A 15,736-nucleotide genomic window follows, 5' to 3' on the forward strand; every position below is an offset into this window, starting at 1 on the left:
CGCGGTCGGCTCCCGCGACGCCATGAACCGCAGCCGCGCCAGCAGCACCGCCAAGGCCGCGCCAGCCACGCTCTGGGGTGAGTGAGCACCGGGGTGCTGGGGGCGCTTCCCCCGGGGTGAGGACTACCTGGAAGAAGGGACGTCTCCCCTGAGCCCGCCCGCCCTTCCAGGCTGTGAGCTGAACCAGGAGAAGCGGACCTGGACCTTCAAACCGCAGAAGGAGGGGAAGCAGGACTGTAAAGTGCTGCTCAGTACGGTGGGTGTCCCCGCACGGCAGGGAGGAGGGACCACTACAGAGGAGCAGGGGGAATCTCTGGTCCCAACGCGGGCAACACGGGTCCCTCCACTGCCCTCGGCTGATGCGGCGCCCTGCCTGTTGTCCACCCTCTCAGATTTGCTTGGGGGAGAAAGCCAAAGAGGAGATGAACCTCGTGGAGATCCTGCCCCCCGCAAACCAGGAGGACAAGAGGACAAAGCCCATCACCATCGCCTCGCTGCAGGCCTCCGCCCTGCCCATGGTAAGCCTTTCCCTGCGGGCTTAGGAGCACTGCGCGGCCGGACCTAGGAGCCCCTGCTGGCCTCACCTCCTGGGTGGGCATGGAACAGCGGAGACACAGCTACCCTGCAGCAGTGTAGCCACGCCAGACAGGAGGTACAGCCTGTGACTAAAAGCCTGGCCTCAGCAGTCAGAGAGCCCCCGATTCCATCCCAGCCCACCCTCTACCAGCTGTGTGACCTTGGGCGAGTTAAATAACCTCTCTTCAAGATCACGGTTTTAAACCATTTACTGTTAGTGACAGCAGACTGCTGATGACTTACATATTGATTGAGGATCCAGAAATTCTCTTATTTCTAATAATTTATCTTGAGTGTGCTAAGCAAATCATCATTGTTTGTGAAAAATGGCAGTTTCATGTTTTTGGTGTGTTCGTTTTAATCCTACGACACAGTCTAGGACGTCCAGTATACTATTGGATAAAATGATAATGATAGATGTCTTTGTTTCATCCTTGATTGTTTTTCAAAAAGTATGCTTCTAATGCTTCTCCATTAAGTATGATGGGTTGGTAGATACCCTTTGTCTGCTTAAGAAAATCCCCATCTAGTCCGACTCTGCTTTTAAAATTGGGTTTTCTTTTTAATCATGAATAATCGGCAAGTGCTTCTTTGTTCAAATAATCTTGGGTTCTTTTCTTCTTTGATCTGTTAATATGGTAAGTTAACAGAATAATACTCAACCAACTTTGCATTCCTAAAATAAACACTCCTTCATCATAGCTTTGTTAATATATTGACTTGTTTTTAAACTTATATACTCATCAGTTTCTTGGCCTATATGTTTCTCTTATTTGGGTATCAAAGTATGCTAGCCTCATGAACTGAGGGATGGAGGCTTCTTTCTTTCCGTGTGCTGGAACAGGGAATATAAGACTAGGATTAGCTGTCCTTGAAGACCTGGGAAACAGATCTTGTCAAACTTGCCCTCAAACCCATGTTTTTCTCTATCTATGAGATCTCCTTAGATCTCATTCATTCCCATGGTTTTAAAGATCATCTATTCAAATATTCTGAAATTTATTTCTGTATATGCACCCTCTTTCTTGTGCTCCAGACCCTCTATCCAAATTAATATATTTAATAGGTAACCCAAACTTAACAAATCTAAGTCCAATGTCTTGATTTATATCTATAATCTCTTCTACCCCCAAACCCCATCCTATCCCAGTAGTTTCTTTTCCAATTAGGCAAAAAAAGACCCGCTCTAACACCCTATATCTGAAACACCAGTAAATCCCGTTGGCTCTACCTTCACGATACACCCCAATCTGACCACATCTCACCACCTCCCTGCTACACCCCGGTGCAGGTGACCATCACTTCTTGCTCAGTTTTATTGCAGGGCCTCTGACCTGGTCTACCTGCCTTCACTCTTGGTCCCCTATAGAATACTTCAAGGATCTTCCCCTGGCAGAATTAAATCCAGCCCACTGCCTGTTTTTTGTAAATAAAGTTTTATTGAAACACGGCTATACTCCTGCATTTCTATATTACCTATGGCTGCTTTCACTCTGTAACAGCAGAGTTGAGTCGTCTCCAGAGACCACATGGTTTACAAGCCTAGAATACTTGCCATCTGGCCCTTTACAGAAAAAGTTTTCAAACCTCCGGTCTATTCTATACACAGCTGCCAGAAAGATTCTTTTGAACAAAATTTGGTGTTGCTTCTCTGCTAGAATACTTAGCTAAGTCAGTGGCTTCCCACTTGATTGAGAATGAGATCCCAGATCTTTTATGTACTGACCCTCGGCACCCTCTTTGACCTCAGCCTTTGCTACTTTCCCCCTTGACCCTGCTCAAACCACAATGGCTTCCCTGACTGTACCTTGAAAACTCCCAACATAACCCTCAGAGTCCTTGCATTTACTGTTCCCCATGCCAGGGACACACCTGTCCCTTACTTTCATCCATTCTGTTCAAATGTCAACTCATTAAAGTGGTCTTCCCTGACCACAGACAGCATCCCCTCTTCCTTCTGCACCCATAATCACTTTTCCCCCGTCGGACCCATCGCTGGCATCAGTTTTCATTTGTGCATTCTTTCTCCCCAGCCAGAATATAAGTTCCAAGAGAGCAAGGACTTGGCCTGTTTTGTTTGCCGCATTATCCACACTGCCTGTATAAGAGTGCCTGGTATACTGTAAGAACTCAATATATAATGAAGAAGTGAGTAAATAAGCAAATAAACTATGTGGGACTGGTTTGATTTTAAGTTATCGTAATTTATTTAATAGTTTTTGATCTACTCAGATATTTCTATTTCTCTGAGTCAGTTTCTTTTACTAGATTTATTGAGATATAATTTGGAACAATGAGATTCATCAATGTTAAGTATACAATTTGATGCATTTGACAAATGTATATAATTATGTAACTATCACCACAATCAAGCCTCTTTGCAGTCAATCCCTTCCACCTACCACTGCCTCTGGCATCCATTGGTCTACTTTCTGTCACTATAATTTTGCTTTTTCTAGCATTTCATTAAATGGAATCATGCAATGCGTAGTCTTTTGTGCCCAACTTTTTTCACTTAGCATACGCTTTTGAGATTTATTCATATTGTTGGTGAGACAGTAACGTGCTCCTTTTCTAAGTAATGTTCCACTCTACAAATATATATATGTGTATATGTGTGTGTGCATGTGTGTATATATACACACACACACACATATATAAAGTTTTGTTTATTCATTCACCTGTTAATGGAGATCATTGGGGTAGTTTCCAGTTTTACACTATTATGGATAAAGCTGCTGTGAATATTTGAGTGTGAGTATTTGTTCGGACATCTGTTCTCTTTCCTCTTGCATAAATACCTAGGAGTGAACTTGCCAAGTCATAAAGTAAGTATATGTTAAACTATAGACAAAACTGTCAAACTGCTTTACCATTTTGCATTCATACCAGCAATTATGAGGATTCCAGTTTCTCCACATCCTCCCCAACAGTTGTTATTGTCTAATTTTGAGCAGGCATCTTAGTGGATGTGAACTGATAGCTCAATGTGGTTTTGATTTGCATTTCCCTAATGACTAATGACATTGAGCATCTCTTCCTGTGCTTATTGGGCATTTTTGGAGAACTATCTGTTCAAGTCTTTATTCATCCCACAAATTTTGATAAGTACTGTTTTTCACGTATTTATACTGAGTTCAAATCGTTTTATAGTTTCTTTGGCCACTGGGATATTTCGAAAAGATTTTCTAAGATTCTTTAATTCATTTCTAGTTTGATTCTATTGTGGTCGAAGAATATGCTCTATATTATTTCAGTCTAAACTGTGTTGTAACTTGTTTTATGATCCATAACTTGTTCTTGCTGGGTGACTATTTCATTTACAATTGAGGAAAGTGTGTTCTCCTGTTGTTGGGTATATTTCTCTGTAAATGTCAATTATATCAAGTTGATAGTTTTGTTCAAGTCTTTTTTATCTTTACTGATTTTGTGTCTACTGGATCTATTAATTACTGAGAGATGCATGTTGAAGTCTCCAACAATAATTGTGGCTTTGTCTATTTCTCCTTTTAATTCTTGGTTTTTACTTCATGTATTTTTTATTGGGCACATACACTTCTAGGATGGCTCTATCCTCTTTATTAATTGATTCCTTTATCATTATGAAACGTCCCTGTTTATCCTGGTAAATATTCTGAAGTCTACTTAGTCTGATTCAGATAGTCAATCTAGCTCTCTTTTGACTAGTGTTTGTATGGTATGTTTTTCCAGTTTCTTTATTATCATTTTATGTTTAATCTCTGTATCTTTATATATAAAGTGGATTTCTTTTAGATACAGTGTAATCGAGTCTTTTATCCAATCTGATAATCTCTGCCTTTTAATTAAGAGTGTCTAAACTGTTAATATTTAATGTAATTATCAACAAGATGGGGCTTAAATAGACCATCTTGCTATTTGTTTTCCTATTTGCCCCATCCCTGTTTCTTTTCTGATTTTCTTTTGGTTAACGAAGTGGTTTTTATGATTATGTTTTCATCTCCACTATCAACTTCTTAGCTGGACTTCACTCTGTTATTATTTAGTAGTTGCTCTGGAATTTATAATGTACATCTTTAACTTACAACTGTCTATATTCAAACACTATTATGCCACGTTACGACATGAGAACTTTACTACAGCATATTTTATTTCTCATTTCTTATCCTTTGTGCTATTGTAGTAATTTTTGCCTCTACATATGTTATAAATCCCACACCACATTGTTATTATATTTGTTTTTAAATGGTCTATATTTTAAAGAGATTAGGAATTAGAATAAAACATTTTTATATTTACCATTTCTGGTACTCTTCATTCCTTTGGGTAGATTCAGATTTTCACTTTGGTGTCATTGTCCTTCTGCTTGAAGGACTTAAACATTTTTGTAATGCAGGTCTGTGCTTGCGATTAATTCTTTCAACTTTCGTATGTGTGAAAGTCCTTATTTCACTTCAGTTTTAAAAGGTATTTCCACTGGATTAAAAAAAACTATTTTTTTAAATTTCAACACTTATTGCTAGTAGATTTCTCCAAACATAGCTTGCATAATTTGGAGAAATCTACGAGCATCTTTAGCTTTACTCCTCTGTATATAATGTCTTCTTTCCTCTGGCCGCTTTTAAGATTTTCTCCTTACTGCTGGTTTTGAGCAAATTGATTACGAAATGCCTTGAGGTTCATTGAACTTCTCAGATATGCGGGCTTATTATTTTCAACAAATTTGATAGTTTTTTTAAGCCATTATTCAGATATTTTTTTCTGCTCCCCCCTTCTCTCTCACCTCCATTGAGGAATCCAATTACATATATACTCAGCTCCTTAAAGTTGTCCCAAAGTTCGTTGATGCTCCGTTCATTTTCTTAAAGTATTTTTCCTCTGTGTATTTCATTTTGGATAGTGTTTATTTATTCAATATCATTATTTCTTTCTTCTGCAGTATCTGATTTGCTGTTAATTTCATCAGTGTATTTTCATCTCAGATATTGTAGTCTTCATCTCTAGAAATTTTGAGTCTTCCATGTCTCAGATATTTTCAATCATTCCTCTAGTTTCTTGAACATATGGACTATAGTCTTAACTACTAATTCTATAATTCATATTAGTTTTGATTGAATTTTTCTCATCATTATGAATTGTAGCTTCCCACTTCTTTGGTAATTTTTAAATGGGTGCTAGGCAGTCAAGTTACTTAAATACCATCTCATACTTGTGGATCTGGTAGGACAAAACCTGAATTTCATCTAGTTACCACCCCCACCCCTGCCATTACTGTGATGAGACCCTTCTTAGCTCTCCAACAGGTGCCCCATAAATTATGAGATTTTCTACTCTAGCTGTTAGAAACAGGCACTATCCCTGACTCTACATGAGCTCCAGACACCCTCAGAGTGATTCCCCAGTCTCAGGTCGGTTCCTCACATGCATATGCTAATCACTATTTGACTGAAAATACTCAAAGGGGGGAGGGGGGGGTTCCTTGGCATTCTGTCTGCAGCTCTCTCCTGTCCTCTGCTCTGTGAACGCTAAGTGCCTTGGCTTCCCTGGGTTCCCAGTTCCACTTCCTCAACTCACGGAGATCACTGGGCTCTGCCCAAGTTCCGCCTCGCTGCATTGTCCAGGAAGGAAGCTTGGACAACCATTGGGCTCATTTCATATGTGTCCCATCTCTTGAGGCTTCCAGTTCTTCCCTGATTGATGTCCAGTGTTTTGAGAGCCATTATTTCCTATATTATGTTTGGGTTTTTTAAGTTATTTCACATTGGAAGATAAATTCAGTCCCTGTTACTTTCTTGGCTCGAACCAAATGTCTCCCGAGTAAGTTCTGATCATTTATATCTTTCTAAATATTGTTCATGCTATTTGCTGATAATATTTTTAATTACGACTATATCTGTTTTTAGGTCTGATTTTTAAATTCTTAATAATATTTATCATCCTTCATTTTTTCCCTTCATTTCAATCACTAGAGATTTGTCTTTTTTTATTTTCAGAGAACCAGCTTTTGGTTACGTTGATGTTTTTATGTCCCTACTTTCTATTAATTTCTCTGGTTTTCTGATATCTGCTTTCTCTGTTCTTTTATTTATTTCCTGAGTTAGGTATTTATCCCATTTATATTCTAGCTTATTTTTTCTGAATAAGTTTTATGTATTCATTTTGAATGCTATAAATTTCTTTTTAAGGATTTTTTAGCTGCATCCCTCAATATGTTTTACAGTAATTTCACTTTATTTTATTTTAAATATTTTCTAATTTCATTATGATTTCTTATTTGATTATGAGTTACTTAGAATTTTTTAATTCCCAAAGGTATGAATGGGTTGGGTTATCACACTTTTTTTCAGTGTAATTGCAGAAGAAAATGTGGTCCACATACATATCAATTCTTTGGTATATGTCGAAAATTGACTTGTGGCCTAATACGTAGTAGTATATAGGAATCTATATGTGTCCATTAAATCAAGCTTATTAATTGTATTCAAATCTACATATTTTTTTGTCTCCCTGATCCATCAATTGCCATAAGAAATGTGTTAAAATTTCCCCTTATGATTGTGGATTTTCAGTGGATTCATAATTTTATTGTTTGCTTTACATATGTTTATTTTTAATGGAAATTTTTTAGATAATTATAGATTCACATTCAGCTATAAGAAATAATACAGAGCGATCCCCGTACGTTTTGCTCAGTTTTCTCCAAAGGCAACATTTTGTAAAACTATAATATGGAAACCAGGACATCGGCACTGCTGCAGTCTAGGGGTTTTGTTCTGTACAGTTTTATCACCTATGTTCATGTATCCACCACCACAGCAAAATACTGAACAGTTCAAACACCCCAGGGATCCCTCCTGTTGCCTTTTCATACACACCCACCTCCCTCCTATTCTCTCCCCTACCCCGAACCCCTGGCAGCCACCAATCTGTTCTCAATTTCTAAAATTTGGTCTTAGACATAGACTCATGTATATATAACCTTTTTTGGAACTGGCTTTCTCCTACCCACTCAGCGTAATTCCCTGGAGATTCATTCAAGTCGGGTGTTTTCTTTTTATTGCCGGGTAGTAGTCTGTGATATAGATGTACCGCAGTTCAAGGATTCGTCTGTGGGAAAATCGGACTGATTCCAGTTTGGAGCTATTAAGAATAAAGCTGCTGTGCGCATTCGTGTAAAGATTTCTGTGTAAGCATGAGTTTTCATTTCTCTGGGATAAATGCCCAGGAGCGCAGTTGCTGGGTCACATGGTGGTTGCATGTTAATTTCCTAAACCGCCACACCATTTTTTAAAGTGGTTGTGCCATTTTACGTTTCCACCAGCTATGCATGAGAGATCAAGTTTCTCTGCATCCTCAGACATCTCACGTTGTCATTGTTTCTTATTTTAGCCATTCTGATATGTATGTAGTGATATGTCATTGTACTTTTAAGTTGCATTTTCTAATGGCTGATGAGGTTGAACATCTTTTTATGTGTTTATTTGCCATCTGTATATTCAGTAAAATGTCTGTTCATGGCTTTTGCCCATTTTCTAATGGATCATTTGTTTTGCTACTTCATTATATGTTCTAGACAGTAGCCTTTGGTCAAAAATGTGGTTTGTGAATATTCTCATTCTATAACTTGCCTTTTCATTCTCTTCACATGAGCATTTGCAGAGCAAAAGTTTTTAATTTCGATGAGGTCTATTCTATCAGTGTCTCCTTTTATGACTTTTGGTGTTAAGTCTAAGAACTCTTTGCCTAGTCCAAGATCACAAAAATTTTCTGTTTTTGTTTTTTGGGGTTTGTTGTTGTCATCTGAAAGTCTTACAGTTTTATGTTTTACATTTAAGTCCAGGATCCATTTTGAGTTCATTGTTGTATAAGGTGCAAGGTTTAGGTTAAGGTTCATTTCTTTGCCTACAGATGTGCAATTGCTCCAGCACTGTTTGTTGAAAAAGCTATCTTTCCTCTATCTAGCTGATTTTGCAGCTTTGTCAAAAATCAGTTGCACATCTGTGTGGGTCCATTTCTAGGTCTTCTGTCCCATTGATCTGTGTGTCTATCCCTCCAATACCATACTGTCTTGATTACTGAAGCTAGAGTTTTATTTATGTTTATACTATGTTGTTGGTGCATATAATTTACAGAATTATCTTCCTTGTAAATTAACTTTTTTTATCTGTGGTGAGTTTCTTTTTACCTAAAATGCTTATTGAATTAAAGCCTATATCATCTGATATTTATTTTTTTTCCCTCTTGTCCCTCCGTATTATTCCTATTATTCCTTTATTCTTTAGTAGTAGAATTCACAATTTTAACTGGCCACGAGGCCTCTGAGAATAACGACTATAGTCCCTCTGAATTAGGCATGGCCTTGAAGTTCTGGCCAATGGAAAGTACACAGAAATGGTATCTACAACATGTTCAGAGTCCTTAAAGAAAGATCTTTCTGACCTCTTTCCTGCTGGTTGGAATGTGGATGCGATGGCTAGAATCTGAGCAGCCATCCTGGGCCAGAAGGTAGAAGCCACATATTGAGGATGGTGAAGCAACACGTTACAAAGAACCTGAATCCCTGGTGATTGCAGATCAGTATACCTGCAGCTGACTGCTTATATCCGGACTTAGTTTATGTGACAAACAAGCTTCTATCTTGTGTAAGCCACCATTATGAGCTTACATGTCACTTGTTACCAAACTTAATTCTAACAAATACAACTAGCTTCATTTTTTAAGGACTTTATTTTTTATTTTTAGAGCGGTTTTAGGTTTACAGTAATATTGAGAGGAAGATACAGAGGTTTCCTATATACCGCCTTACCCCCACCCCATGTGCATGCGTGCACTCACACACGCGTGCTCGTGCGCGCGCAAACACACACACACACACACACACACACACACACACATATCCGGACTTAGTTTATGTGACAAACAAGCTTCTATCTTGTGTAAGCCACCATTATGAGCTTACATGTCACTTGTTACCAAACTTAATTCTAACAAATACAACTAGCTTCATTTTTTAAGGACTTTATTTTTTATTTTTAGAGCGGTTTTAGATTTACAGTAATATTGAGAGGAAGGTACAGAGGTTTCCTATATACCGCCTGACCCCCACCCCATGTGCATGCGTGCACACACACGCGTGCTCGTGCGCGCACACACACACACACACACACACACACAGAGTCACAGCCACATTATTAACATCACTCACCAGATGGTACAACGAGCTTCATTTTCATTTTAATTAGGTAGGGTAGCAGTAACAGAGACCCAACCACAGAGGCTTAAACACATTTGAGATTTATTTCTGTCTTGCATAGAAGTCCAGAGATGGGCAGTTGAGGGCTGGTGAGGTGGCTCTGTGGTCACCAAAGACCAAGTCTCCTGTTATTTTGCTCCAGTTCTTAGTGCAGAGCTGCCCTCCTCAAGATCACCTTACTGTCCAGGAAGGCTGCGACAGCTCCAGCCCTCACTTCTGCATTTAAGGTAATAGGAAAGAATAAGCAAGGGAAGAGCTTTCCTCAGTTCTCTGTCTACCTTCTAAGGAGTCATCACACAAGTACCACCCACTAAAGTCCTCTTACAACTCACTGGTCCAGAAATTAGTAACATGGTCACAGCTAACTGCAAAGGAAATTGGAGAATGCAGTCTTCAGCTGAGTACAATATCTGAGTAATATCAGGGCATCGTTACTATAAAACAAAGGAAGGATGGATATTACGTAAGCAACTGGAAGCCTCTGCGACATCTGGATATATGCTTCCATCACTTTACCTCAGTGTTTCCATCCTTATGTTTTGGTGTATATCTTATAAGGAGTGTGTAGCTAGACTTTGTTTTAATCTACCTAATCGGTATAGTCTGTTTATATTCATTGTGATCGCTAGTATATTTGGATTTCTTTGTAACGTGTACTTTGTGCTTCTACCTTCCTTGCTCTTTTATTTTTTATTTTTTTCTCCTTTTCTTGTCTTTTATTAGATTGATTAAAGTTTCTTTTCCCTTTTTCCACTGGTTTGGAAGCCCTAGAATCTCCTTCTAATTTTTATTGGTTATCTTTAATTTCTTTTTTTAACAATCATGCATGATCAAAGTCTAAAATTAATGTTTTTATTTCTCCCAGACGATCCAGGGAACTCCTGTAATTACTCTCTTCTTAACTTATATGTTGTCGTTATCATGTAGTGTTTTAGCATCAACTTGTTTTAAACCCACTCAACACTAGTCATTACTGGCGCTATCTTATTTTACAGTAATGCTTACAAGTTTTTCCTTGTTTACCAATTTGCTTGTTCACCACTGTTTCTTATATCCACGTCTTCCTTCTCAATTTAATTGCCATCTTCTTGAAACCTTCTTTAGTAGGTCTGGGAGTAGCAAACTTGCTTGAGCTTTGCCTGGAAATACCTGTCTTTTCCCCTTATCCCTTTATGATAGTTTGACTGTATAATTCTAGATACAGAGGCAGTTTCCCTCAGAACTTCGGAGATGTTATCGTGTTCTTCTGGTTTCTGATGTCGCTGTAGAAATCCTCAGTCTGTCTGGTTCCCGTGCCTTTTTCGGGAAATCTGTCTTTCCTCCTGGTTTATCTTAAGATAAACTCTTTGTTTTTGTTATCTACTATTTTACCTTGCATGTTCTAGTGTAGAATTATTTTTATGTATCTGTTCGAGATTTAGGTTTCCTGAATATGAGGATATGGGTCTTTGATCATTTCTGGAAAACTCTTGGTTTTTCTCACTTTGAATGGTGGCTCCATTCTTTCCAGTCCCTTAGGCTGACTAGATGCGTGCTGGGACTTCTCATCCTGTCCTCAGCATCTCCGCTTCTCTTTCACATTCTGTTTATCTCTCCGCGATGCCTGCTGTGTGATGTCTTCACAGCACTATTTCAGTTTACTGAGTCTCGTGTCAGCTGGCTTATTCTGCTTTTCAACCATTTGTTCCATTTATTTCAAGGCTAATATTTTTCATTTCTAGGAGCTGCATTCGGTTCTTTTTATTTGTCATAGTATCGTCGTCTTAGGGTTCTGACTCCTACTTTTATAGAGATTTGGTTTTCATCGACCTTAGTTCCTAGTAGTCCAGATTGTTATTCTCTGACTTCAGGTGTTGGTCGTGCTAGTCTGCAGTCATTTTGTTCCCTCTGCTGACTCTGCAGGATTGTTTCGAGTATGTTTTATAATTTTAGATGGCGAATTAACTTCAGGGTTTTGTTTTCCCCGAAAGAGTTTCATGTAAAAAGAATGGAGAGTATCCTAGGAGAGCGGTTTTGTGTTTGCGTCTGCCATTTGCCCCAGGAATATCACAAGCCTGGGATTTTACACAGGTTCCTTGGCATGGCAGTCCCCACCAGGTAAATTCAGACGTCATGCAAGTGACAGGTACGGCGTGGGAGTTCAGATTCTCACGGGAGACTCCCATCCCCCTCCCTTTTCCTCGTTGCCTTTCCGTGGCGGCGTGCAGTTTCTAGTCGTTGGTTTGAGGCTCTTTAGTCTCCTCTCCTCAACCCTCACCTTGGGGCTTCTAACCGAGCTGCGGTCCTTTGGGGCTCCTGGCCTGCACACAGTGGGCTTCGTTACAAGCCTCCTCTTCTGGACCAAGGCCTCGTCTCCTGTCGGCGGGTGCGTGCGTGTGAAAACCCAAAGCCCTCGCTCTTTTCAAGTGCATTTCCCTTTAGTGGCTGCAGCAGCAGCTCTTGCACCTGCTACTCTTCACGTCTGATGTTTGGAGACTCTCCCTTTTCTCTTACTATTCAGCCATGAGTAAAAACAGCGGATTACATTTTATCCACACTTTCTAAGTCTTTGCGGCTGCAGTTTGTTTTCACTTATTTGCTTCCTGTCTAAACTAGAAACTCTGAGTTAATCTCTCTAAGCCCCAGTTTCCTCTTCTGTAAAGTAATAGCACCTCCTTCGTGAGCAAGGTGTTAAATGAGACAAAGCAGATAAAACGCTTAGCACATGGCCTGGCACAGGGTAGGAACTCGATAAATATGAGTATCATTATTGTTACTCTAAAAAATTTGGAAAGTCTGGAAAAATATAAAGTAAATAAATGCAGTACTATCCACTGAAAATTATGGTTAGCACTTTAATATAGTTCTAACCTTTATTCATATGCATTTTCGCACATTACTTATAAGACAGAAATGGCGCTGTACATACAACTTCGCGTCTGCTTTTCTCATCTGATCTGAGATCAGTGAGCGGCATGTTCAGGTTTCTGTACGGGCCCTCTTCCTGGCTCGCAGATGGCCACCTCCTCACTGTGTCTTCACATGGAGAGAGACAGACAGACAGACAAAGAGCTCCCTGGTCTCATTTTATACGGACACCAATCCCATCGTGAGGGCCTGACTCCCATGACCTCATCTTATTCTAATTACCTCCCAAAGGCCTCATCTCCAGATACCATCACATTGGGGGTTAGGGCTTCAACATGAAATTTGGGGGACATAATTTAGTCTGTAGCAATCAGACTTCCCTATTTAACAGCTGCCCCTCAGCTTGGAAGCTTGTCTGTGACCGTAGCAAGAATGAGATGGTCAGATTTACATTCTTCTCTGACAAAGTCCACCTTGGCGGGAAAGTCCAGGGGGCTGAGAGCACAGTGAGGTCCAGAGAACCCATGAAATGCGTGTGGTTGGGGTTTGGGGAATGAACTCTGAGTGTGTCTGCTGGACGCCAGCGTCCAGCCAGGTGACAGGCCGAAGTGACCCCGTCTTCTCTGCTCCCGCCCTCGCATCCTTCCCCCTGCAGATCGTGATGGGATTGGAGCTTTCTCCTCCAGTCACTTTTCAGCTCCGGGCTGGCTCTGGACCCGTGTTCCTCAGTGGCCAGGAATGTTATGGTGAGTCCGAGCTTGGGCCTGGGGAAGGTCTGAGAGTGCAGTGCCCAGCACAGAGCCAAGGGCATAATAGGTACTTGAACACTTGAGGGATTCTTGAATTATTAGAGAAAATTCCCAAAGGCAACATGATTGCCAGTAGCCTGGACGGGAAGGCCATGGGCTCGGTTACTAAGCCCAGTTCTCATCTCCTGGCCATGCCCTCTGTGGGCCGCAGCCCCCTCACCTGTAACACGAGGCTCGGTGTATACCTGGTCTCATCTTCAAAGAGGAGTTATGAGGAATAAATGGGATATTCAGAAAGAGCAGTGAGCACAATGACTAGTGCTGGTCCGCACTGACATGTTGTCTGCTGTGGAGTACGCAGCCGTAGGGCAGCATGGGCCCTAGCACGTCACTGTGCTGTTGACCCTCCTCACATCCCGTTAATTGGCCCTCTTCTGTGTCTGGTTGTGCTGCTTTCATCGGGGTGCTCGCCTGCCCCAAACCCCGGCAGGGTTCACCTCCCTTAGGAGAAGGTCTGAATCCCTACTCTGGGTCCCTCTGCACCCACCCGGTCCTTCCCAGAGTGAATCCCCCTCCTACCCAGTCAGGCCAGCCTGCCCCTTCCCCTGCTTCCTCCTACGGCCCCGCCCTCTGGAGCTGTCTCAAATCTCTCCCTTTGTCAGGGAGGCCAGGGGGGCTGCAGGCGAGCAGGTGGACAATTCCAGCTCCTGCTGGGGCGCCTCCAGGGCGACTCTCAAGCCAGGTAGAGACCCTGTGCTCAGAGGCCCCGCCCCACCCACCATGCCCTGCAGAGAGTGCAGACCTCTCCTGGGAGGAAGAGGAGGAGGAAGAGGAAGAGGAGGAAGAAGAAGAGGAGGAGGAAGAACAGGAGGAAGAGCAGCAGCCAGAGGAGGAGGAGGAGGACCAGGACGAAGACGAGAAGAGTTTGTCCCTGGAGGAGACGCCCGTCAAACAAGGCAAGAGGCCGGCGCCCCCGAAGCGCACCAGCATTGCCAAGGTGAGGCGGGGCCCCGGAGCTGAGTGCTCGGGGAGGCCTCGGAGCGCTGCCAGGGGCGGGTGCGGGGCGGGGGGCGGTCTGCTCAGGCCTTCACCCCAACTCTCCCAATAACACCTGCGTTTGGTCCCCAGAAAAAAAAGATGGAAAAAGAAGAGGAGGCAGCGAGGTAACTCTCTCCATCTATTAACTCGGCCAGACCCTTGCAGCTGAGGCATATAGTGTTAGAAAGAGTGGGGTGTGCCCGGTGTGTGCACATGTGCGCATACAAGGGCACGCGGGTGCCGCTACCGCAGGTTGGCATGGCCTTTATGGAAAGCGTTAAGCTGTTATCTTATGGTAACTCCCTCCAAAGGACCCCATTCGACGTACGGGGGAAATGATATCCACTAAGAAACTCGTCACTGCGTTATTCAAATAACAGTGAAAAATGGAAACATTCTAAATCTCTACCAATATAATAGTCGATTAACGCATGTCACATTCTCTCAGTGGATGTTACAGATGCCTATGAAGAATATAGCAACCTGAAAAGTGTTTATAGAATTAAAAAGAACACGATATTAAATCGTTTTCATTTTATCTCACAATTTTAGAAGAAAACAAAGTCCTGAAAGGAAATACGCCAAAATGTTAATAACATTAAGTGGGAGGTAAATAACATTAAGTAATTTATTCTGCTCTCTATTCACTCTATTTGGTGCAACGTGATTAACATTATTTTGGTAATGAAAAATACATACTTGTGAAAAAAGCAGATGGAAGCCTAAAAAGAAAAAAAAAAAGATCTCGTTTAATGAGAGAGAGTCAGAGTGGTCCCTGGCAGGCGACAGGTGAATTCTGCGGCTTCCCCGCACAGCCCCTGCTTCCCGGAAGTGTCCAGGGCCCTGCTTGCCAGCGTGGGCACTGGGAGGGCCAGGGCGTCAGGCTGAGCTCTCTCTCCCCTCCACCCCCCAACTCTCTGCCCATCCCTGTTCCAGACCCAGTAAAGACAAGAGCCCTGTGAGGAAGGTGAGTGCTGATGAGAAGGGGCTGGTCCTCCTGGGGGCGGGGGTGCCAGGACCCGGCCGGAGGGGGACGCTGGTGCTCTCCCTTCTCTCCATAGGCCAAATCCACACCCAGACCTAAAAAGCTGGGATCCAAGAAATGAGGAGCCCAGAGGGGCCTGGCCTCAGCAACCAAGGGAGGACCTGCCAGACCACCATGCAGAGGGGGCCTTCCTGGGGTGTACTGTGGACCCAGGGCGCCTCACCCCCACCCTGGCCCTCTCCATCTGAGTCTGAATGATGGTGTTGGGGGACAACACGAGAGCCCCTCAACACAACCATCCAGATTCAG

At 42.1% G+C, this 15,736-nt stretch overlaps 1 protein-coding gene across 1 annotated transcript; it reads left to right on the plus strand.

The window, feature by feature from the left end:
• The first annotated feature begins 22 nt into the window (after positions 1 to 22).
• NPM2 (nucleophosmin/nucleoplasmin 2) lies at positions 23 to 15,548 on the plus strand. Its single transcript, XM_006904362.1, has 8 exons — positions 23 to 77; positions 171 to 256; positions 393 to 518; positions 13,311 to 13,401; positions 14,196 to 14,401; positions 14,533 to 14,567; positions 15,379 to 15,409; positions 15,504 to 15,548. The coding sequence occupies exons 1-8, from the start codon at positions 23 to 25 to the stop codon at positions 15,546 to 15,548; spliced, it is 675 nt and encodes a 224-aa protein (XP_006904424.1).
• Positions 15,549 to 15,736: the final 188 nt, after the last annotated feature.

Source organism: Pteropus alecto, unplaced genomic scaffold (genome assembly GCF_000325575.1).
Source record: "Pteropus alecto unplaced genomic scaffold, ASM32557v1 scaffold160, whole genome shotgun sequence".
Classification (NCBI taxonomy): domain Eukaryota; kingdom Metazoa; phylum Chordata; class Mammalia; order Chiroptera; family Pteropodidae; genus Pteropus; species Pteropus alecto.